Source organism: Molossus molossus, unplaced genomic scaffold (assembly GCF_014108415.1).
Source record: "Molossus molossus isolate mMolMol1 unplaced genomic scaffold, mMolMol1.p scaffold_m16_p_13, whole genome shotgun sequence".
NCBI classification, from domain to species: domain Eukaryota; kingdom Metazoa; phylum Chordata; class Mammalia; order Chiroptera; family Molossidae; genus Molossus; species Molossus molossus.
In genome coordinates this window covers 87,749,258-87,773,246 of record NW_023425348.1, presented here as the reverse complement: position 1 = coordinate 87,773,246, position 23,989 = coordinate 87,749,258, and the positions used below count along the sequence as shown (strand labels likewise).

The following is a 23,989-nucleotide window of genomic DNA, read 5'->3' as shown; positions in this document are numbered from 1 at the left end:
GGGACATTGAAGGAAGGAAAGGGCTTGTCTTCCTGACTCCAGTGAACTCTGGTTTCCTTTTCCTCGCTCCTGTACCATGATCTCTCAGCAGTGCAAGTGCATGGGGACATCAGGTGGTGCTCTGCTCAGCAGCACACCGAGAGCGGGCACTCCCTCCACAGCCTCCCAGAACTGGTCCAGGCCCAGTGACCACTTTGCTGTGGGTCCTCCTGTCAAGGATAGTGCATACTCCAGGTCTTGTACCCATAGGAACACAACTCCCTCACTCAGCGCACCGACCCCTTGGACAGCTTTCCCCAAAGCCCTCAAGGCATGAACACCATGTACCCAGAGCAGTGCCCCAGCTCCCTCCCTCAGCTCATCAACCTTGGCTCCTCTCTCCAGAGGGTCGGTTCCCATGACCCTCCATGCCTTGTATGGACATCACACACTCCAGTCCTCCTGCACACACAGCTCCAACTCTTTTGGTGCACCTGCCCACTAGCCTTGGCTCACCTGTGCTGAGAAGGGTTGTTTACTGGGGTCCTCCCAATGTGGATAAGTGCCTACAGGTGGTGTCCCTATGCTCCCTGCACACCTGCCCACCAGTCTCAATTTGCCTGCATCCTGGAGAGTTATTTCTTGCTTGGGAAAACTGGTGACCGTGTCCACCACCCAGTTGGCCGCAGTGAGGTCTGAACCTCAGCCTTGAGGGTGGGGAACCCTGCCAAGTGTGTCCTTCCTTAGATAATCTCTCAGTCCTGAAGTACCCTTTTAGAGTTCTCTTTCTGTTTTATAGTTCCTCTTATGATTATTTTAATGATTCTTTATATTAACTTTGCCATGTTTAAATACTGTGTGCTTTCTGTCTTGTGGCTGGACCTAGACTGAACCACCTAGTTATCTTTTTCTTTTATCTTCACCCAAGGACACTTTTCCATTTTTTGTTTAGATAGAGTGAGAGGGAGAGAAACATCAACATGAAGGGTACACATAGAGTGGCTGCCACCCACACGACCCAACCAGGGCCAGGGACAAACCGCCACTGAGATATGCGCCCCTAGCGGGAACTGAACCCAGGTCTCTCTGGACCGTAGGCCGACGCTCTAACTGCTGAGCCAAACCAGCCAGGGCCCTAGTTATCTTACTGATACTGATTTCTAACTCAGTTCCACTGTTAACACACACTCTCTATCTTTTGTAATTAATTTAAATTTTTTGAAAATTGTTTTTTTATGGCCCAGCATATGGTAAATATTGGTCAATACTCTGTGAACTTGAAAAAAAATGTGCATTTTACATTCATATGTATTACAAAGAAATAGGAAAAAAGAACAATTAAAAATAGTCTTTATATCAACCTAGATACCATTTCTGATGTTCTCCATTCATTTCCGAGGATCTGAGTTTCTATCTGTTATCATTTGCCTTTCAGCCAAAGAATTTCTTCAGCATTTCTTACAGTGCAGCTTGTTGGTAAGTAATTCTGATTTGTAGTGAGAAGTCAGCTGTTAATTTTTGCCCCTCTGTGTTGTTGCTTTCCAGATTTGCTCATCTTTTTTTTTTTTTAATCCTCACTCAAGGACATTTTTCCCTTTTTTTTTTTTTTGTTCAGATAGAGTAGGAAGGAGAGAGAGAGAGAGAGAGAAACATCGATGTGAAAGGGACACATCGAGTGGTTGCCACCCGCACGACCCAACCAGGGCCGGGGACAAACCGCAACTGAGGTACATGCCCTTAGCAGGAACCGAACCCCGTCTCTCTGGACCGCAGGCTGACGCTCTAACCGCTGGGCCAAACTGGCCAGGGCTGCTCTTCATCTTTAGCTTTCAATAATTTGACTGTGATGTGCATAGGTATGGCCTTTCTTTTTTTAAAATTAAGGTGGGTTTGTGGAGTTTCTTAAATCTATAAATTTCCTTCTTTCATCAAATTTGGGAAATTTTTGGCTATTTCTTTAAATATTTAAAAATATTTTTTCTCCTGTATTCCTTCTCTTTTCCTTCCCGGACTCCAATTACTTATATGTTAGACTGTTATTATCAAACTAGTCATGAGACTTTAAAAAACATTTTCCTCCCATTTTTCAGTTTGGGAATTTTCTGTTGGTTTATCTTCTAGTTTATTGACTCATTCTGTTATCTCCTCTTTTCCTGTTAAATCCAACCGTTTAAAAATGTTCAGTTACTGCCCTGGCTAGTGTGGCTCAGTTGGTTGAGAGTTGTCCTATGCACCTAAAGGTCACTGGTTCGCTCCTAGTCGATGTTTCTCTCTCACATCCATATTTCTCTCCCTCTCCCTCTCCCTTCCTCTCTCTCAAATCAATAGAAGCATATTTAAAAATTAATTGACTGATTAAATGTTCAGTGACTGTAATTTATTTCTAGAATTTTTGTTTTTCAAAAATTATTTCTTTATATGCTGAAATAGCTTATCTTTTTTTTCACTGAGAGCATATTTTCATTGCTGCTTTAATATCCTGTTTGTTAATGCTGATATCTGGATCATCTCAGTGTTAGTGTCAGTTTTGAATGTGGTTTCTATAGTCTCCAAAGATAGTTCTTTTATTTTATCACACAATTAGCTTGGTTGGATACATGATGCAAATTACACTTATTGGGTGAGCTCCAATCTCAGTTTAGATCTTGTCTTTAGCTGAGCTGCCTTGAGCCTGAATTGCATATACGTGGGCCAGAGCTTGGGCAGAGATGTGGGCGTACAGATTTGGGGGATTTCCTTCTCTTTGGTTCTTTCCCTTCTCAGATCCCCATTTTTCTCGCCAGTGGCTGGAGTTGTCCTGGCTCAGGACTCTAGTACTGTGATTTTCCACCAGCAAATCCTGCATCCCACTTTGCCTGCTGCCAAGTTACCAGCATTGAAACAAGGGAATTTTCTCTGCAGAATTCTCGTGTGAGTGTGGACTCCCCATCACACGTTTGCTTCCCTTGTTCTCCAGTGTCTTCAAGTAGCTGTTTTTTGTATTATGTCCAGATTTTACAGTTGTTATTTGTGGAGGGCCCATTCTCATAGGATCTTACTCAGCCACTATTAGAAGTCCTTAGATGTATTTTAAATGTTTTATTTCCTCCGTATTTCCCTCTATTTCCTGAGCGTATCAATCATACTTTAAACTCTTTATCTGCTTTCTCTAATATTTGGAATACCTATTTCTATTTTCTTTTAAATAATATGGTCCTGTCTCTTGACTTGCTAGTGATTTTTATTATATCCAGAAACTGTGTATAAAAAATTATAGTGCCACCTGGCTGGTGTGGCTCAGTGGTTGAGCATTGACCCACGCACCAAGAGGTTGCCAATTCGATTCCCAGTCAGGGCACAGGCCCAGGTTGTGGGCCCGATCCCCAGTGAGGAGCATGCAGGAGGCGGCCAATCGATGTTCTTTCTCTCTCATTGATGTTTCTATCTCTCCCTCTCCCTTTGTCTCTCTCTCTCTCTCTCTCTCTCAAATCAATAAAGGGGAAAAAAATTATAGTGCCTCTAGATGTTTTTCTTCCACTCTTTCCTCTGCTAGGTAGACAGAATAGGGGCTGATTACTTTAGCCCACTCAGGGACTATATGGTTTGACGCTGCACTATGATTTTGGTAAACCTCAGTCAACCTGTTTCATCTTGTTCCTAGTAAGGAGCCCTCCTGAGTTTTCAACTGAAAGCCGTGTATTCACCAATCCCCAACCCTGGCAGTTCCTGAATTCTAATCATCAGCACAATAAGCCTGTCAAAAATGTTGTTCTGCTTTTCAGAGGTTTGAGGCTTAGCTTTTTATAGCCTGTGTCCCCACACAGCTTCAGAATTTGGTAAACATCTTGATGAGAAATCACGTTATGTGTTTAAGGCTCCTCTGGTTCCCAACTTTGTTCCTCCAGCAATGTGAGACCATAAAGCTCAGCTGACTTCTCTGTTTCCTGGCTGCAACCCTCTGTCTGGGTGATGAAGGAAAATAAACATACACACACGCATATCTCAGAGACTCACAGGGCCACAAAGTGCCATACATGTGAGGAAACAAGCATTAGGTTGTATGCGCTAGCTTCACAACAGCAGAGACCGATCTAGCCCTATTTGGAGGCACAGAGAAATTGCTTTTTGGGATATTAGTGAGCAAAGGGGATTATAATACTTCTGCGAGATCCTTTATGAAAAGATCAGCTATTACCTGTCTTTAGATGAAGGGATAGTAGGTATAGATGGTGGTTTTGTTAGGCCTTTTTAGATCACTTGTTCTGATTATAGGATATGGATCTTAGATATTTTATTTGAACATTGTATCTTTTCTTTTAAAATGTTTTTATTGATTTTAGAGAGAGCGTGAGAGAAACACTGATTGGCTCTCTCCTGAACACTGTCTCCTGCACACCCCCTACTAGAATTAAGCCAGAAATTTAGGCATGTACCCTTACCTGGAATTGAACTGGTAACCTCTTGGAGCATGGGATGATGCTCAACCAACTGAACCACACGGGCCAGAGTGTACCTTTTCTTTTTAAATACCTGTTAAAATCTTGACAGCACAGCAAATTAATATCTATGATCTCTCTTTCCCCAGAACTTTATTCTAAGCTTCCAAACCAGGGGTCAGCACACTGTGGCCTAGGGCAAATCTAGCCTGTTTTAGTACCTGAGCTGGAATTAGCCTGCTTTGTATCCTCAAGCTAAGAATAGAATGACCTTTTACATTGTTGAAAAATTATTTTACAACACATGAAAATATGAAATTCAAATTTCAGTGTCCTAAGCTGTGTTCATTTGTTTACGTATCATCTATGGCTGCTTTCATGCTATAATGTCGAGTAGTTGCAACAGACCATATGGCCCTCAAGATCTGAAATATTCACTCTCTGGCCTCCACAGAAAACGTTTGTCAACCCTTGTGCTAAAGTGCCTATGAATAACAATGTTCATAGAGCAACTTTCTGGTGAGGCAGACTGACAATCATGGCCCTTCCTGTATCCATGCCTTTTACCAAGAAACTATTTATTTTTAATTTTTTTTTCTTTATTAATTTTTTTTAGAGAGAGAGGAAGGGAGAGGGAGAGTTAGAAACATTGATGAGAGAGAACATTGATTGGCTGCCTCCTGCATGCCCTCCACCGGGGATTTGACCCACAACCTGGTCATATGCCCAGACTGGGAATCAAACTGGCAACCTCATGTTGCATAGGTCAACACTCAACCATTGAGCCACATCGGCTGGGCTTTATTTTTTAATTTATTTTTGTTACAGATGTTCCTTTTTCCCCCATTGACACCCTCCTCCGTGGTCCCACCCCCCTTCACAGTATTGTTGTCTGTGTCCATTGGTTATGCTTACATGCATATAAGTTCTTTGGTTTAAGTGAGATCATGTGATATTTGCCTTTCTCTGATTGGCTTATTTCACTTAGCATAATACTCTCCAGGTTCCTCCATGTTGTCTCAAAGGGTAAGAGATCTTTCTTTCCTACAGCTGTGTAGTACTCCATTGTGTTAATGTACCACAGCCTTTTTATCCACTCATCTACTGATGGGCACTTGGGCTGTTTCCAGATCTTAGCTATTGTAAATAGTGCTACTATGAACATAGGAGTGCATATATTCTGATTGGTGTTTCAGGCTTCTTAGGATACATTCCTAGAAGTGGGATCACTGGGTCAAATGGCAGTTCAATTTTTAATTTAAAAAAAATTTTTTTAATCCTCTTCTGAGGATATTTTTCCATTTATTTTCAGACAGAGTGGGAGGGATAGAGAAACATCGATGTGAGAGACCCACAGATTGGTTGCCTCCCACATAACCCCAAGCAGAGCCAGGGACCAAACCACAACCAAGGTACGTGCCCTTGACAGGAATCGAACCCATGACTCTTTGGTCTGCAGGCCAAACCGCTGAGCCAATCCAGCGAAGGCCAATTTATAATTTTTTGAGGAAACACCATATTGTTTTCCATAGTGGCAGTGTACTAGAGTCCCCTTTTCTCCACACCCTCACCAGCACTTGTTGTTTGATGATTTGTCAATGGCAGCCATTCTGATAGGTGTGAGGTGATACCTCATAGTCGTTTTAATTTGCATCTCCGATGATTAGTGATGTTGAGCATTTCTTCATGTGTCTTGGCCATTTGTATGTCCTGTTTGGAGAGGTGTCTATTTAGGTCCTCTGCCCATCTTTTAATTGGATTGTCTGTCTTCCTGTTGAGTTGTATGAATACTCCATATACTTTGGAAATTAACCCCTTATCGGATGTATCATTGGTGATTATGCTCTCCCATACAGTGGGTACTCTTTCCATTTTGATGCTTGTTTCTTTTGCTGTGCAGAAGACCAGGAAACTTTTTTTTTTTAATCCTCACCCGAGGACATTTTTCCATTTTTTGTTCAGATAGAGTGGGAGAGAGAGAGAGGAAGAGAGAGAGAGAGAAACATCAACGTGAAAGGGACATATCGAGTGGCTGCCACCCGCATGACCAACCAGGGCTGGGGACAAACCGCAACCGAGGTATGCGCCCTTAGCGGGAACCGAACGCAGGTCTCCCTGGACTGCAGGCCGACGTTCTAACCGCTGAGCCAAACCGTCCAGGGCAAGACCAGGAAACTTTTTAGTGCTTTGCTTTCTCACTCTGACTCTGGGCACAGTCACATGACCTGCTTTGATCAATGGGAGTCTAAGAGACACAATACACGCAGAGGCTTGAAATGGAATTGCACACTGGGGCTTGTTCTCCTGCTCCTCCGCCACTATCACATGAACAAACCCAGCCTAGTCATGGATGGGTCATGTGAATCTGAGCTGAACAGCCAGTCATTATAGCTGAGGCCAGCCTAGGTTAGCCAAGAGCCAAGGGTCCCAAGATCATGACAGCTGCCTGGCTGACCCACAGCTGACCACAGACACATGAGCAAGCCTAGCACAAATCGCCCAAACCCAGCCAGATCACCTGAACCCAAGACTCAAGAGCCGCGTAACTGCTTATTGTTATATGCCACTGAAGTCTGGTGGTTTGTCACAGGTTATTCTGGCAATAGAGAACTGATATTATGGGCACATGAATTTAAAAAATTTCTTTTGCTGAAGGCTAAGGAACATTTTTATTCTTCTGAGGGCAGTTTAGGGCTCTGATGAGGGGACAGAGTCTGAATAAGGCACAGAAATCTGGAACTCCAAGGGTGGGAATGGGGCATCAGATTACATCTTGAATTTCTGCAAAAATATCTTGTACTCATAATGAGACTCAATACATTTTATTATCTTTTTATCTCAATACATTTTATGCTCTGGGGCTCAATCTTCTCAATGGGACTTGGCATTCCTTTTAACCACGAAGCAATCGAGATAGATGGACTCCACCATTTATGGAAAAATTCAATTTATTTCCTATTTATAAAATGTAAAAAAAAGAGTGTCTTAGGTATAAAATCTAAATGTCCAAGGTGTGCTGTCAGGAGCACAGAAACATCCCTCTTTGTATCACTTGGTCCTCAGTTTGTGGTGCAAGAATCATAGATGCTGGGAGCGCCTGTACCAGGCTAAGTGGGAAGCTCCCCAAGGATAAAAGCCAAGAAGCCCTGTGAGGAAGGTGGGGCAGAAAGGAAAGGGGGCAAAACTGAGACAGGAGGCCAGGACGGGATTATGTATGTTCTGGAGTCTGTATTGGGAACACTTTAATTTGCAAGAGGGGTGTCTTGCTTCTTGGCTGCTGAACACAACTGGCCAGAGCCTGTCCTGGGAAAGTCAAGCTGCTTTCTGGTGCATAGGGCCAACTTCCCCCTTGCAGAGCCGCAAACGTGGCTGCTGTCAGGAAGGAAAGGCACCATCAGTGTGTAAGTCACCTTCGGGTTTGCATGAACTCCTTGCGCAGCCACACAGAGTCCTGGTAGAAGCGAGGATCGCCCAGTCTTACAGCTGTCCGTTTGTAGAAATAACAGTATAACACTGCCGCTGTGAATAATAAGCAGAAAAGAAACCGCAGGGATGCTCCTGAGTATTTGTTTCAGCTCAGAATATAACCTAAGGAGGCTGAGGGTCCCTGTCTCAAGATTTCTCAGTGACTCTCCCAGCAAGGCAGAGGGCAGTAATCCTTCCTGTTCTAGGTGTGGCTATTCCACCCATCCCCTACCAGCTGTGGTGGGCTGGCAAGCCAGGATCAAGGACCTCACCGCCAGAGCCATAGGTGTGACCACAGTGAGGCCTGAGGTTGCTTGGTCCTTACCTAGCCTCTGGAATACAAACAGCGTTTGAAGTCCATCTGTCCAGACAAAGCGGTTAGAGTCCTTCCAGCGTAAGTTCTGAAGGAGACACAGTAGACAATAAGAAAGGTTAATGGCCAGGTGAGGCCCTAACATTTCCAACTGGGTTAGCTGTAGAGATGCCACTTGGTTTAAAATCAGGCTCTTACCCCTCTTTCTTCCCATAGCCCTAAGTTTTGTTTCTCGATGGTGCCTCAAGCTCCCTTTTTTGCTGTAAAGTAAATACCCTTTTAACCTTGAGTGAGGAAGTTTGAACTAAGCTATTTATTACCTTTTACTCCATAGCCTCAGCCAAAGAGAAATGATACACATTATCTCAGTTCCTCTTGGTCACTATCTTGCCTTGAAAATCTCAGACTCAGCTCCTGTCAGATAAAGGCTCAATGGACTGAGGGTTTAATCAGATTACCAGCTTTATAGTGCAAAGCCAGGACCTATTTTGGCTCCAGGAACCAGAGCAGAGACAATCTTTAGGAAGCACCTAGAGCAGTGGCTCTCAGCCTCCCTAATGCCGTGACCCTTTCATACAGTTCCTCATGTTGTGGTGACCCCCAACCATACAATTATTTTTGTTGCTACTTCATAACTGTAATTTTGCTACTGTTCTGAATCACCATTGGAAATATGTGTTTTCCGATGGTCTTAGGTGACCCCTGTGAAAGGGTCATTGGACCCCCAAAGGGGTTGCGGCCCTAGGTTGCGACTGCTGACCTGGAGGCTTTGGCACGGCTCCCCTTTCTTCACAGCTCTATTCTCCATGGAGTCACAGAGCAACCTAGCGGAAGGTTCAGTCTGAGAAGGTGGCTGTAGTACAGAAATGACTAGATAACCCTGAGGTTTTAGTGCATTCCATCAAAATGAGTACTTGAAAAACATGGAATACCCAAAGATGGAAGAATCTGTGAAGCAGAAAGAATCTGAAACCATGAAAACTAGATGTGGTCTGAGGCCTATCAGCACCAAAGAGGCATCTTGGCCCTGGCTGGTTTGGCTCAGTGGTTAGAGCGTTGGCCTGCGGTCTGGAGAGACCCGGGTTCAGTTCTTGCTAAGGGCACGTACCTTGGTTGCAGTTTGTCCCTGGCCCTGGTTGGGTCGTGTGGGTGGCAACCACTCGATGTGTCCCTTTCACGTCGATATTTCTCTCTCTCTCCTTCCCACTCTGAACAAAATATCAAAAAATGTCCTCAGGTGAGGATAAAAAAGAGGCATCTTGGAGGTTGGTTCTCCTAGTGTGATGGGTTGCAGCAGAGGGCATGAAGCACAAAAGGGCAAGCAGCACTCTTGCTTGGCTATTTCCCTTGGAACACTGAGGTCTATAAATACTCTGTATCAACACAAACCCAAACAGCTAGTAATGAAACATTTAAATTCCCGTTTTAGCCCCAGTAGAGTTATTTGGGGGTGAAGGTGATCTGAATTTTTCAGCAATCTCCCTTGACTCTTGGTTAAGGCTGTTCTTCAACACATAAGGTTGGGCAGAAGTGCCGTAGGAAACTCACATACCTAGCTCCAGCCCAGGCCACATTCATTTCACCTTTTCTTATCAATGATTCTGTGCAATGTACAAGGATGATGCTGTGTTCTCAGAGAAAAGATATTCCTAGCCCTTTAAAGATTCAGAAATTCACAGCTCCACTCTTACCATGACCCAGACATGAAGGAAGATGCTGAGAGCGAAGTACATAGCTGTCAGGATGATGGTCCCTTTGAACTTATGGAACAGGAGGTTGACCAGGCCAGCCTGGAAGATGAAGGTGTTGAAGAACATGAGGAAAATAATGATGATGTTGAAGAGGACTGCAATATCCTGGATGCTGCAGACATAAAACAAAGTACAGCCCAGTGAACGCCTGTGTGAGGACCCAAGAGCTGGCCCTAAGTCCTAAGGAGCACCATGAGGTCTGTCCTTCCCGTGACAGAGTCCTCTGAAACCCCCCCGAGGGAGCATGCACTCTGGGCCCCAAATGACATAAAGCTGGCCCCATCCGTTGAGTTGCAGTCCACAGACAAGGCTTTCCTGCTCTGACACTCTCTTAACAAACCTCCTAGGCACTTGTGAGAAGAAGCTGGTTTCCTCCTCACATTCAGAAAATGGCAGCCCCATCAGTCACATCACCTGGTCCTATCAGATGTTTTCACCTAGCAAGGTAGCAATGCACTCTCTCTGATCTTTGCATGGCTGGTGCCTTAGTGCCATTCAAGTCTCAGTTCCAATGTCCCCTCTTCAGAAAGACTTTTTTTATCCCCACTACGTAAAGTAGCGCTTCCCTCCCCACCCCAACTACTTTATATCCATTACATGACATTACTATTTGAAATTATTTTTTAAAAAACTATATATAGCGCCCAGCTGGTGTGGTCCAGTGGTTGAGCATCGACCCATGAACCAGGAGGTCACCAGTTCAGTTCCTGGTCAGGTTGTAAGCCAAATCCTCAGACGGGGGCATGCAGGAGGCGGCCAATCGGTGTTCACTCTTGTTGATGTTTCTCTCTCTCTCTCTTCCCCTTCCTCTCTCTCTAAAATCAATAAAGAAAAAATTTTAAAATAAAATAAATATATATATTCCTTTTCTCTCGCCATATAATGGAAACCTCATGAGAGCAGGTACTTGTCAGATTTACCACTATAACTAGAACAGTCTGGCAGGCCAATGAATACTTGTTGAATGAAGGAAGACCATGCCTAAGACTGTAGTTTTCTGTCTAGAATTTGCCTCATGGAGTCTCTATATATTACTGTGAAGGAAAATGCCAACAGCTTAATTCTTATGAGATTCACGTATATTATTAATACCATTACCCTTTTAACCTGCATTCTGCAATCCTCTTTCATGGCAATGTAAGACAATATTTCTACTTATAGATGTAGAGAACGATAGGGTCAGCAGTCTGACCCTTCTTTTGATGTGAACTGCTCCCTGTATCCCAGACCCTTGTCAGAAGTATAGAAAAAGAGGACCGGTGACATGTCTATGTACCCCAGGACAATGTGAAATTTTTTTCTCCTTAATATTTTTCTATTAATAACTTTAAAATGTTAAATCATGATTGTCAAGGTCTTCAAACTGCTTGGGTTTAGCTGTCCAGTCTCACCCAACGAACTCACATGAAGAGCACCAGCTGGACAACAGGAGCCATTCGGAGTAACTCCGAGAAGGAGTTGACAAAGAGGTCATAGGACAGCAGCAGGAACTGCAGGGAGAGCACCAGGCTATAGTTACTGGTCTGGAGCATCTTCCTTCTGTTCTCTCGGGCTCCCAAAGGCACATCCCCCAGCTTCCCAGAAAACAGCTCCTGATTCTCTCCCCAGCACTGAGGGAGAAGCGTTCTTCAGAATCAGAACTGTTTCTTTTGCTTTAAGACAAGATCCTGTTGAGGGGGGAATAAAAGTGGTTAAAAATTCACTAATACAATAAATATTTACTGAAGACCTATTATGTGCCAGGCACCATTTTAGGTGCTTGCAATACATCAGTGAATAAAACCAACGACAACAACAATAACAAAAACCCCAACTAGTCACTCCTTCTAGGCACCCTCACCCTGAAACCTTTCTCCATGCTAGAAACCTAAACTTAGAGCTCTTTCTAACCACTGTTGAGTCCAAAGGAATCTAGGAGCACTACAAGGAGTGACTGGTCATGTAATTATACCACTTCTAATACTAATACTTACTGCAACAGCAAACTTTTACATATCACAATGTGCCAAGGACTAAACACTAATATTATTTAAATCTTACAATAACCTGATGAGGTAGAAGATACACTCTTATTCTCCCCATTTTACAGATGGGACAGCTGAGGTCCAGAGAGATGAAATAATTTGTCCAAGGTCACATTGCTAGTAAGTGACAGAGCTGGGGTTCAGATACAGGCGGTCTGGGTCCAGAGTCTGTGAGCTCTTAACTATTACACAAAGCTGTCTTACATTACTGATAGGCTGATATGTAACCAAGTGGGAGAATGTTGGCACAGAAGAAGTGGGAAGTGGTGTAGGCAGAAAAGGCTGAGGGGAAATAGTGCTCTCCTGCAAAACTGCGTGTGTAAGGGTATGGTAGCAACACAGCTGGTACCAGGTATGGGGAGCTGGACCTTTACTTCCATATATTACAAGACTCAGGAATTGCTCTGGGGGTGTCCTGTGACCCCTCCATCTGGATTAAATTTATAAATTTCAGCTATGGCCAATTTGGCTCAGCGGTTATAGCATCGGCTCATGGACTGACGGGTCTTGGGTTTGATTTCTGGTCAACAGCACATACCTGGGTTGCAGGTTCTATCCCTGGCCCTGGTTGGGGTGGTGCAAGGGCAACCAATTGCTGTGTTTCTCTCTCTCTCTTCCTTTCCCTCCCTTCCATTCTAAAAAATTTATGGAGTCCGGACAGTGTTGCTCAGTGGTTGAGCGTCAACCCATGCACCAAGAGGTCTCCAGTTCAATTCCTGGTCAGGACACATGCCCAGGTTGTGGGCCTGATCCCCAGTGGGGGGCATGCAGGAGGCTGACAATGGATGTTCTTTTTCTTTTTTTTTTTTTATCCTCACCCGAGGACATTTTTCCATTTTTTGTACAGATAGAGTGGGAGGGAGAGAGAGGAAGAGAGAGGGAAACATCGATGTGAAAGGGACACATAGAATGGCTGCCACCCGCACGACCAACCAGGGCCGGGGACAAACTGCAACCAAGGTACATGCCCTTATTGGGAACTGAACCCGGGTCCCTCCGGACCGCAGGCGGACGCTCCAACCGCTGAGCCAAACCGGCCAGGGCTGGATGTTCTTTTTCAACAATGTTTCTCTCTCTCCTTCTCACTTCCTCTCTCTCTAAAATCAATAAAGAAAAAAAAAATTTCTGGAAAAATATCCTCAGATGATGAGTAACAAAACACACAATAAATTATATTATAAACAAATTTCAAAATGCTTTTAGGTGTTGAGACTGAGATTAAATTAGCATCTGTAAAACGTTTTACAATTTACAAACTCTTTGCATATTTATTACTTTATTTACTCCTTCACCCAGTTTGAGCAGTAGCTGTTATTATGATTATAATCCCCATTTACACAGAGGCTCTGAGAGGTTAAGGAACCTGCCCACGTCACCTGGTGAAGTCCCACCTGGGTGGATGCATGAACCCGGTTTCTCACTCCTCACACAGTGACAGTTATCGCCTAGTTACCAGCACCACAATTAACTGGTCAACCAAGATAACCTCCTCTAACCCTCGCGGCTACTCTGCAAGGTGGGCAGGAATTACCCCCATCCTACGGGCAAGGGCAGAGTCAGAGTTCAAGTCGGAGAGCAGCGCCGGGATTCACGACCAGGTGTGACACCCACGCGGGGCTCAGAGCCGCTCCTGCACAGGCCAGCGGAGGGCCGCTGTGCGGCCGGCCCGGAGACCCGCCCCCGCCCCCGCCATCGCTGCGGAAGGATGGGGCGTCTCGGGCTCAGTCCACCGCTCGCTGCCGCTTCCCCTCGTCCCCAGGGCACTTCCTGCACCTTCCCAAATCCACTTTAAGAATGGGGCTGCCTTGGCCAGACGCCCAAAACCAAAACAATGTAACAAAAATTCCGACTTCTAGACACTCATCTACTAGGCAGCAAGCACGCTCACCTCAAAGCCCCCACGTCGGTTGTCATGGGGACTCCGCCCGGGCTTCCGGAAACCGATTTTAAATTCCGGAAGTAGATGGAGGCGGGGGGCTCCGTCTGCGCCGGGCTACCTGCCTATCACCGGCCTTCTCTGCCCGCTGTGTGGACAGCCGCGTCGCCATGTTTGGGTCCCCGCTCTCCTGAGCCCACCCCTCTCGGGCCCTCCCTGCCGCCGACCTAGGCCTCCCGCCCCGCCCGCGTCGGGCCAGCTGAGAGCCAGACCCTGGCCAGAGGCTCCGTGTCGGCCCGAACATTTCCGCTTCCACAGGATGGGGGTGAGGGACAGGGCAGACCCGCGACGGCGCTGCTGGTCCCTGCGGCCCTGGGCTTGGGGAACAGACGCCCGCGGAGGAAGCGGAGTCGGAACCAGCCGCTTGGCGCGCTAGGAGCGGGCGACTCGGGACTTCATTTCCCAGGCGGCCACGCGCGCGACCGGAAGTGCTGCGGGCCTATAAAAGGGCGGAGCGGCCCGGCCGCTCTGTTCTAGGGCGGCCGGGTCAGGGGTGTGCGGGTTTCTCACGGAGGCTCCGGCTCCATTCACCTAGGAACCTCGAGGACGGCGGCGCGCGCCGGATGGCAGAGGCGGGTCTCGGAGACCCCGAACTTCACTGCGTCCCACTGAAGTTTCGGGGGTGAGAAAGAGCCCGGGCTGGGAGTTCTGGGACCTGTGTTCGAGTGCTGCCGCCGCTGCTACCTCGCTTCGCACTGTCGCGACCCTTCGCTCGGCCTCAGTTTCCTCTTTTAGGAAACGGACTCCGTTCTCCGTGCTCATCCTTCCACCAGTGGTGGTTGTAAAGACACGGAATGTCTTCAGAAGCTGCAGTCAGCAGGTGGTGCCCCTCACCTTAATGTTGACCTCCTTGGTCCCAGCAGAGGAGTCAGGGGTTGGCCCCGGCGGTGTTCCCGGAATGGTTTTCCCGACACCCCGAGTCAGCGCACAGCATAGTCCGAAGGGTGGCTCTGGAATCCCTCTGGCGCTAAGGAGGGCTTTGCTTATCTACCTCCTGACTGGAACGTGGGGCCCCTCACTCCTAAGTCCAGACTTTACAGGACCTGCACCAGGAAGTGAGGAGTCCCTGGAGCTGAGTGGCAGTGAACAGGGATTCCTGTACCAGCTCAGCTACTCACCTTGGCCAAGTCCCATTTCTTCTTTGAGTCCAGTATTTTTCTTTCTTTTTTTTTTTTTTTTGAGAATACGTTTATTAAAGTTGGGACAGTGAAACAAAGGAAGGCTTAGGCTAGAAGAAGCAATGGAGGAGAGCCCAGGCAGTGCTGTTCTGGCTTTCTAGACACGTTATAGGAAAGAAGTGAGCCACACAGGGCTGTGTGGACTCACGGAGAAGTAGAAGTCATAGTGACATGTGGCCAAGGCTGGGCTGCTTTGGCCCACTGAAAAGTCAGAGAAAAGGGGGCCTTGGAGAGAGGTTCAGGGAGTAGGGCCAGGACAAGCTGCCACTTCCCACTGCTCTCCTGGTTGCAAGTCTTACAGGGACCCTTAGAGTTTAAAGAGCAAAAGTACACACCTGAGAAAAGGAGAGCATGGGCATCCTCCAAGGAGAGCACTCTGAGCCCAATATTTCTGAGTTTAGGACTTGAGATTCTGGATTCTTAAAGCCCCCACTATTCATCTGGGAAGGGAGAGCAACACAAAGACTGTTCTTTCATCTATTTATAGTCCTAAATTATAAAAGGAACATTGTAAGAGTTTGAAATAGAGCCTTTTCCTAAATCTAAGGGCTAAATGGGATACACAGGCATATCTCCCTTTGTTGCGCTTGCTTTGTTGCACTTCACAGCTGTTGCGTTTTTTACAAACGAAGGCAAGACCCTCCAGTAAAAAGACATGACTGGCTTTATTTTGATACTTGCTTCACTGCTATTGTCTGGAACCGAACCCACAATATCTCCGAGGTATGCCTATACCCATTTTCTATCCCAGGGCGTGATCTGTTTTCGTGCAGCCTGGGAGAATGGTTTCTGCCAAGGTAATTGCAGAGAGTGTTAGGTTGGAGAGTAGACTCTAAATCAGTGTCAACAAACTTCACCCACCGGCCAAATGTGGTTCTCCTGAATGGTTTTCACATTTTTAAATGGTTGAAAAGACATGAAATGGTAATATTTTGTGACATATGAAACTAAAATTTCAGTGTACATAAATAAAGTTTCTTTGGAACACAGCTATATGCATTTGTGAAGGTATTGTCTATGCCTGCTCTTGCACTACATCAGCAGAGTTGATGACATAGTTGTGACAGAGACTGGATGGCCTTCGAAGACTAAAATATTCACCATCCTGGCCCTTCCCAGAAGAGTTTGCTGACTTCTGTTTTAGAAGGGGGGCCCCACAGAGTGAGGGTGGAATTTGAGACCATCTGTGGGGAGCACATCCTGAAATTAGTACAACCTGCTCTCAGGGTAAATGAGAGGATATTCTTAGCATTTGGATTGCAATTTTCACTGCATTGTTCCTTTTTCTCTGCTTTGGCTCTCTATTTCAGGCAGAGGAAGGGCTCATTTGTGTGCTGTGTACTGACAGCCTCTGTCAGGAAAATCCCCAAATCTGTTCCAAGACTGTCCCAGAGCAGTAATCCAAAGGATACAGCCCCTTTTGGATTGTATTATTTTTTCCTTTAAGAGAGGAAAAAATGCTGAAAGTAGATGTTTGATGAATGGAGCCTACTGACCAAGAGGTCCTTTATGCTGACAACACTTCACTGGCGGTGGGGGTGGCTGAATATCTGAAATTTCCTCTGCTCTTGCAGGAACTAAGGGGACAACTCTGAGCTCAGTAGTTGAATCATGAAGCTTCTAGGAAGCTAATGGCCTGATTTTCTCCTTCCAGTCTCACGGAAACTTGTTTTATCCTCCCAGACCTCAGGTCACCCTTTATCAGAGATTATTGCCAACTTGGGTCGTCACATGAGAGCTCAGTGTCTGTTTTTGGTTAAGTGGACACCTGGCATGGAGAGAGCTGGCCCAGCATAGAGTCAGGGCCACTGAGAGGCCTGGGCAGGCACGAGGCCCACGAGTTCAGGTTTTTGTTAATAGGATGAAGTGCTGTGACCTTACTAAGAAAAGTATAATACTTTACTTTCGCAGTGTCCTTACATACATTTCCTCACTTGACCTTCTGATAACCTGTGGTCAAGGAAAACATGGGCCCTGAAGCCAAACAAATATGGGTTTGAAACTCCCTGCTCACTTATTGGGTCTAAATGCCAGCTACTTAATCTTTCTGAGTCTTAGTTTTCTCATCTATAAAATGGGGATGATAACTCCTCACAAGGTTAATTGGAGTAAAAGGCATCATGTGTGTAAGGTTCCATTGTGATGTCTGCTCATAGCTGCCTGTCTTTGAATTCTGTTCTTATTGCCGTGCCTTTCTTCCAGTTGAGAAGACTGAGTCCTACACGTGGTAAGTGATCTGCTCAAGGGGCCTCACTTCCTAAGATTTAGAGCCCAGACCACCACCCTGTCAGCCAGACTCTAGATCTCAAGGTAAGGAGGCAAGAGTTTATCTCCTTGGGAATTCTTGGCTATTTTAGGGTCCTCCTCTTTGTTAGCTGGTTCAGATCGAGGGACCCCAAATGCAGGAAGCCACAGTGTCACCTTCTTTGTGTGAGTCCATGGGATAGTGTGATTGCCTTGAGAACTGGAGCCATGCTGCCTACACATTAGCTGAAGGCCAGGGTGGTCCTTGACTGTGCACTTGACCGCTAACCTCATGCCCACTTGCCTGGCTCCTAGGGTGGCTGCTCCGGGCCTCACATTCTCCATGCCTGAGACCAGAGTTGCTTTCTGAGTTTATCAAGTACATGTGGAAATCTCAAAATTTCCACAGAAAGCGGGTCCTTGAATGTTTCGTTTAACATTGCTGAGATGCCGTAGGAACTTAACATTTGTCTATATCAATAGACCTTTGGTAGAAGTGGTTTCATTTTATGTCATTTCACCACAGTTACTTTACATGAGGCTGTGCTGTAAACTCTTGCTTTCTAGACCATGAGTTCTTGCTTCCCCTTTTCTCCTTTGGACTTTCCCCAGAAGAAGAGAAAGGAGAAGTCTCAGGCCTGGGGACTAGCCCAGGGCCATCACCCAATTCAAGGTGTAGAGTGTGGGTAAAGGCCTGATCTTACCTCCCCCATTGGGAGGACTGGTCCACAGAGTTCACCATCTGGGGAAGAACTTTTCTGTAGAAGTGGGAGCCCAAGGGACTTTCTCATGGCTGGCCTAATAGAAGTGTGTTTGCTCCTTGTTGATTGTGACTTTGCCTCCGGATGTTAGAAGTGAGGGCCTGGGCATTCGTGTGATCTAGCCTGGAGTTTGATTCCCATCCCTTCTTTTCTGTGAGGAGGTAATTCTTTACCATCGGGTCCTGTGCGGGGAGACTAATCCAAGGGCTCTGGGCCCAGAGCCTTGACATCTGGCCACATCAGAGGAGACACCTCTCAGGGCCAGCCCCAGGCCTGTCTGGGTGTACTGTGTGCTGCCAGGTTCTGGTTCAGTCCCCGTCCTTAACCAGAGATCAGGCCCACCTAACCGTGATGGCCTCATGGGGCAGTGCCCAGGTTGATGGCAGGGGAACTGAAACAAAAAGTGTCTACCCTTCAGACCAAGAGCAAGGTCTTCAGCTGGTGTGTGGGGGCACCTGAGCCAGCAGGGACATGCGCTTGCTGCTTCTTCTAGGATTGCCTGGTCCAGAATGGCTGCGGGATGGTTTCACCTGTCTGTCCTGGCGCTGTCGTCCCTGGGCTTGATATCCATACTCTTTACCATCTATTGGATGCATAGCTGGCACGGTGGATTTGCCTGGGATGGCAGCATACTCATGTTCAACTGTCACCCGGTGCTCATGGTTGCTGGCATGGTGGTGGTCTACAGTGCTGGTGAGTATGAGGTCAGCATGGCAGACATGCTGTGGCCCAGGCCTGGGCAGAGCAGAGCAATCCCTCTGCAGGGCTGGCCTTTGTCATTGTTGGGTTCAGGAGGTTGGGTGGGTTGGGCTATCTTTGGGCCCAGGTGTCATTTGGAGGAAGAGATAGTGAGAAGGGCAGCTTTACAGATCGCTACGGCAGGAGTTGTCAAACTTTTTCTATAAAAGGCCAGGTAATATATACTTGAGGCTTTGCAGGCCATGTGATCTGTGTTGCGTCACTCAGCTCTGCTACTGTATTGTGAGAGTAGCCACAGACAACATGAAAACACATGCGTGGCTGTGTTCCAATAAAACTTTATTTTCAGAAATAGGCAGTGGGCTGGATTTGGCCTGTGAGCTGTCGTTTGCCATCCCTGCTCTAGGGAACAGGAAGCCTCTGATGGCATAGTGGATCCTCACATAAGGGATCTGCTTACTCCTGCCAGACCCATCTTTGCCTCATGCATTCAGAGTTGGGCCTTGGGAATGATGGTGACAATGATCATAGCAGCTTACCTCATGTACTTCAGATACATCATCCCAGTTTGTTTTTACAAGGAGCTTGTGAGGTGAGCTCTATTGTTATACCCATTCTACAATGAGGAAACAGATTTAAAAAGAAGATGCCAAATAGCTAAGAGGCAGACCTAGGTTATCTAACCTTACAGCCTGTGTTCTTGATAACTGAGCTTGTGAGAGTTCAGCTGGATGAGATAATGAGTGACATTGGTTTTTAACCTACAAAAGTGCACATAAAAAATAAAAATAAATAAAAAAGTGCTCCAGTAAAACTTCAGCCACCCTTAGTATCCTAATGACGGAAGGGCAGGTCCAAGAAACTTGCTCCTCCCTTTTCATCACTGTCCCTTCTCTCCCGCCTTCATGGCTGGCTGGTGTCCCAGAAGTGATGCACGGATAGAAGGCACTGACCAGCCCTGGCCAGTTTGGCTCAGCAGTTAGAGTGTCCGCCTGCGGTCCGGAGAGACACGGGTTCGGTTCCCGCTAGGGGCATGTACCTCGGTTGCAGTTTGTCCCCAGCCCTGGTTGGTCGTGCGGGTGGCAGCCACTCGATGTGTCCCTTTCACATCGATGTTTCCCTCTCTCTCTCCCTCCCACTCTATCTGTACAAACAAATGGAAGAATGTCCTCGGATGAGGATTAAAAACAAAACAAACAAACAAACAAACAAACAAAAAAAAGAAGGCACTGACCAGTAGATATCAATGTCTTAGCAATTCCTTCTTCTCGATGGGAGGCTGTGTGGGACCATGTCAGGGTAATTCCCCCAATGTGTGGTGAGCACAAGGGGAGGAGGCTGAGCCCCTGGGACTGCTCTCTCCTGCAGCATCACTGGTGTACCGCCTGCCCCAGTCATGGGTGGGGTCCAAGCTGCCCTGGAAAATCACCCACGCATCCCTGCATCTGATGGCCTTCATCCTGACCGTGCTGGGGCTGGTGGCTGTCTTTAGATATCACAACAATAAAAATATCACCAACCTCTACTCCCTGCACAGCTGGTTGGGCATCACCACCGTCTTCCTCTTCGCCTGCCAGGTGGGTGCTCTCCACCTTCCTTTGAGTTCCCACTGCTGGATAGCAGCCATGGCTTCGCTTACATCTGCACCAAATAGTCCCTCTGCTCATTGCCTGGAGATGGCCTTTGCAGGGCACACCCTGTAGAATGGGCAGTTTAAAGGGCCATGGGAGATCGGTGGTTCCCGCACTCACCCTGTTCCTGCTCTGACCCATCACACTGCCTGTCTGTCATCCCAGAGTGCTCTGAGCAGGGGAGTTTTATGAGCCAGGACTGGAAGGAAGCAGAGGCAAACCAGGATGACTGTGTTTGCAGGAGAGTGGGGTTGTAGCTAAGTATTTCGTAAAAGGTTCTTACTTGTGTAAGAGAAACAAACCACATCGAAGAAGCTCGATGGTGCTGGGACAATTCCTGGTGGGAGGGTTGAGCTGGGAAAGAAGGGAAAAGTTCTAGGACCGGTAGGAGGCACTGGTGGGGTGCCTTTGGTCACGCACAGGTGGGTCAGGTACTTCTCCCTGTGTCCACAGTGGTTCCTGGGCTTCACCGTCTTCCTGCTGCCCTGGGCGTCCGTGTGGCTGCGCAGCCTCCTTAAACCTCTCCACGTCTTCTTTGGAGCTTCCATCCTCTCTCTGGCCATTGCGTCTGTCATTTCTGGCATTAACGAGAAGCTTTTCTTCAGCCTGTGAGTGGTATGGGGCCGCAGCACTAAGGTGGAGGGAAAGAATAGGGTCTTCAGAAGATGTGCCCTATGATCACAGGACCCACTGAAAGGAGGCGGGGCCTGTAGAGTTGGTGCATTCCTGATCTGGAAGGTGATGGTCTTTCTTTAGGTTGAGATTGGTAAATTGGTCAGTAGGTATTTCTCTCACATCAGATTGACTTAGCACCTACTATGTGTCAAACTGTTCTAAGCACCTTAAATTTAATCCTCTAATTGCCTTACAACATCGATACTGTTGTCATTGCCACTGAGGGACCCGAGGCACAGAGTTCCCTCACAGGTAAAAGTCATTCTGCAGGTGTTTGTTGTGGCTGGGACTTAGAAAATAGGTCAACATTCTGGGTCCCAGGTCCTGAAGCTTTCCCACCCTGTTTGTGGCACTGATTCTCCCCTGGGTAAAACAGGTGGAAGAGTCTCTCAAGGGCCCCCATTATATCATCATCTTCAGGAAAAATGCCACCAAGCCGTACTCCAGCCTGCCCGGTGAGGCTGTCTTTGCCAACAGCACTGGGATGCTGGTGGTGATCTTCGGGCTGCTGGTGCTCTATGTCCTTCAGGCTTCGTCTTGGAAACGCCCGCAAGTGGGGATCACCACTGAAGGACAGGTATGGGGTCCTGGTCTCCCATGCCAGGTTGGGGTGGGGCTGGGTCTAGAGAAGGGTCATCAGGAAAGGCTTGGGTCTTACCAGGAAGACTAATCCAGTAATGTGGTGGGAAACCAAGTAGCCAGAAGGTGGGGTTAGGTTAGCTGATGGGGCGCACTGGTCGTCAGCCCAGCATATCCCCGCCATCGTAGTAGCTCAGGCTCTGGGGTTCAGGCTCCGGGCTCCTGAAGGACTGTCCCCTGGGAGAGGACAGGGGTTACTCCCCCAAGTTCTTGTGGTTTCATGAGGGAAGCGTGGCCTTATCTTTCCTAAGGCAGGCCTTGAGCATGATGAGGGGGGTTGTAACTTCTACTTTTTCAGCTTTGGGGCTAGTCTAGTGGGATGGGAGCGTCTCTGGCAGGTTTGCCTGTTCTTGGCCACTCAGGCATCTGAGGGATGGGTGAGATGGGGTGTGTATCAGGCTGAGGGACTTTGGGGCTTCCTTGAAAGATGTGGTGACTTGGGTGGGGACTACCCTGCAGGCTGGGGGTCTGTGTGAACAGCTCAGACCTGGTGTGATGCCTGCAGGTCAAGGGCCATTTTGATGTTATGCCATTAACCCCCGTGCATCTGCCTGTCTTTCCAGCCCCTGTTGCGTGAAAGGGAGTGAAGCGAAAAGGGGCTCCCAGGAGCAGTTGGGGGTGCAGTCTGGACTCCCCTCAGAAGCTCTGCTCTTCCTGGGGCTTCCGTCTGGTTTTGTCAGCAGACTTGCTGTGGGCTCTGAGCCTACACCTGTCCCTGACTCCGTGTCGGGCCTGCTCTCTCCATCAACTCTGCTCGCTGCTTTTCTTCGTGGCTTTGGCTTCTGCACCCATTTCAGCATCGACTCCTGAGGTCCTCCATTTCCACAGGCCCTTCTCGCCATGGTTGCTCACACCTCTCCTGATCGCTGGCTGAAGTCAAGTTGATTTCCCCTTTAGACACCTCGGATGTGGTAGGAAATCCCAACAGCTCAAATGGGCCAGACTCAAGTGCAATCTGTGATGTGAAAAGTGAGGGAGGCGATATGCCCGTGAGCTTTCCCCTTGAATGTGTGCAGTTAGGCACCCACCACGGGGCGGGCTTCCTCTGCCCTTACTTCCATCTGGCCCACCTGGACATGAGGCTGGCGGGAGCATTGGGAGGGAAGGGAAGGGAGGGGATGGGAGGGGGGGATGAGAGGGGAGAATGGCAGAGCAGCCTGTGCAGAGAAGCTGAGGCGCTGACTGCGCTTTGCAGTTCTGGTTCATGTCTCTGCCTTCTGTGTCTGAGTCCATGGTGACTGTGGCTCCACCTCTTCTAGCTGCTGCTACAGCTGGGACCTGGATCCTGGCCTGTCCCTGTGACTTCCATGCCTGTCACTGTCAGGCAGCCCAACAAGCCCTGGTAACCTGCTGTCCCAACAGTGATGAGGAGCAGGGGTGCCTCAGACTACCTTTACTTTCCTTCGCCATTGAGGGCTTCCCTGCCTGATCCCAGGCAGGTTCAACCTTGCTCTCTTGGCAGGGCCTTAGGCTAGCTAATTTTCACACTCTAGCTCACCGTGACACATGCCAAAGGTGTGGTGCTTTGTACCTAGCATGGCTTAGGAGCCATGGTCACCTTCAAAGGTGTTTTTTGCTGAGCATCGGAGTGTCTCACTTGCCGCCCACAGTGGCTGCTGGCATGGCCAAACCCTGTCCTGTGCATCATGCCAGAGTGTGAAAGGGAGGGAGGGAGGAGTCTGGCTCCTCCCCTACATGTTGGCACTATGGCTTTTCCTGTCTCCTTCAGATGAGTCCTGCTGGGTCTCAGGTGCCACATTGCTGTGTATGGAAGACAAGCAGCATGGTGCCTGGGGTCCGGCGTGTGCTTACTCTCTGGCCAGTGGCAATGAGGCCGACTGGCCACCCCAACCCCACGTGGCCAGATGCTGGCAGGACGACTATGACTGAACCTCTCTAGTGGTTGAAGACTCCAAAGCCACTGCGATGACTGCCAGGCACCTCGGTCACATGACCACCCCTCTTTACCATAAGGGTAGACATTCTGCCTGTTTACCAAGTCTGATTTCATTAAACATGTTCTTAAGAATCAAAGCCTTTTCTGCTGAATGAGACTGTGGTTAAATGAGCAATGTGTAAAAGCCTCAGGACAGTTCTGACCCTGAGACCTTAAGAGGGACAAGACAGAAGGCACCAAAGAGCCCTCTGATTGTCTTCCTGGAGTCACATGCTACTCCTGAATGCGTGCATGTCCCTAACAGTGAATGGCCCTTGAGCACTTCATTATCTCACGAGGAAGGAAATGTTTCCTGTTGTATACTCTGGAACACAAGGATAAG

General features: G+C 47.7%; 2 protein-coding genes across 7 annotated transcripts; one reads left to right on the top strand and one right to left on the bottom strand.

Moving 5' to 3' along the window:
- Positions 1–7,304: 7,304 nt before the first annotated feature.
- On the bottom strand, positions 7,305–13,893 carry TMEM138 (transmembrane protein 138). 2 transcript variants are annotated; one of them, XM_036258929.1, is made up of 6 exons: positions 13,836–13,893; positions 11,328–11,590; positions 9,864–10,035; positions 8,185–8,260; positions 7,805–7,913; positions 7,305–7,349 (listed from the first exon to the last, which is right to left on the bottom strand). In XM_036258929.1, exons 2-6 carry the CDS (start codon positions 11,453–11,455, stop codon positions 7,343–7,345), a joined length of 492 nt encoding a protein of 163 aa, XP_036114822.1. In that variant the 5' UTR covers positions 11,456–11,590; positions 13,836–13,893; the 3' UTR covers positions 7,305–7,342. The 2 variants fall into 2 exon arrangements, with proteins under 2 accessions (XP_036114822.1, XP_036114823.1); XM_036258930.1 differs by lacking the exon at positions 7,305–7,349 and having other exon boundaries at positions 7,365–7,913; positions 13,836–13,892.
- Positions 13,894–14,347: 454 nt separating this feature from the next.
- LOC118628320 (cytochrome b ascorbate-dependent protein 3) lies at positions 14,348–23,745 on the top strand. Of its 5 annotated transcripts, XR_004959278.1 has the most exons (8): positions 14,350–14,505; positions 17,264–17,371; positions 18,560–18,759; positions 20,134–20,342; positions 20,850–21,004; positions 21,492–21,648; positions 22,274–22,699; positions 22,970–23,745. XR_004959278.1 is itself a non-coding variant. In XM_036259187.1 (7 exons), the coding sequence occupies exons 3-7, from the start codon at positions 18,576–18,578 to the stop codon at positions 22,295–22,297; spliced, it is 729 nt and encodes a 242-aa protein (XP_036115080.1). In that variant the 5' UTR covers positions 14,350–14,505; positions 17,264–17,371; positions 18,560–18,575; the 3' UTR covers positions 22,298–22,803. The 5 variants fall into 5 exon arrangements, 4 of the variants coding, with proteins under 4 accessions (XP_036115083.1, XP_036115080.1, XP_036115082.1 ...); XM_036259187.1 differs by lacking the exon at positions 22,970–23,745 and having other exon boundaries at positions 22,274–22,803; XM_036259189.1 differs by lacking the exons at positions 14,350–14,505; positions 22,970–23,745 and adding an exon at positions 14,685–14,703 and having other exon boundaries at positions 22,274–22,803.
- Positions 23,746–23,989: the final 244 nt, after the last annotated feature.

Excerpts from the sequence above, each read along its gene's own strand:
- TMEM138 (XM_036258929.1), bottom strand. The coding sequence starts at position 11,455 with ATGCTCCAGACCAGTAACTATAGCCTGGTGCTCTCCCTGCAGTTCCTG. Across the intron at positions 8,261-9,863 it reads TCCTTCATGTCTGGGTCATG|AACTTACGCTGGAAGGACTC; the intron begins GTAAGAGTGGAG and ends TGTCTCCTTCAG. Across the intron at positions 7,914-8,184 it reads GTTTGTATTCCAGAGGCTAG|CGGCAGTGTTATACTGTTAT; the intron begins GTAAGGACCAAG and ends TATTATTCACAG.
- LOC118628320 (XM_036259190.1), top strand. The coding sequence starts at position 18,576 with ATGGCTGCGGGATGGTTTCACCTGTCTGTCCTGGCGCTGTCGTCCCTG. Across the intron at positions 21,005-21,491 it reads GAGAAGCTTTTCTTCAGCCT|GAAAAATGCCACCAAGCCGT; the intron begins GTGAGTGGTATG and ends CATCATCTTCAG. Across the intron at positions 21,649-22,273 it reads GGATCACCACTGAAGGACAG|CCCCTGTTGCGTGAAAGGGA; the intron begins GTATGGGGTCCT and ends CTGTCTTTCCAG.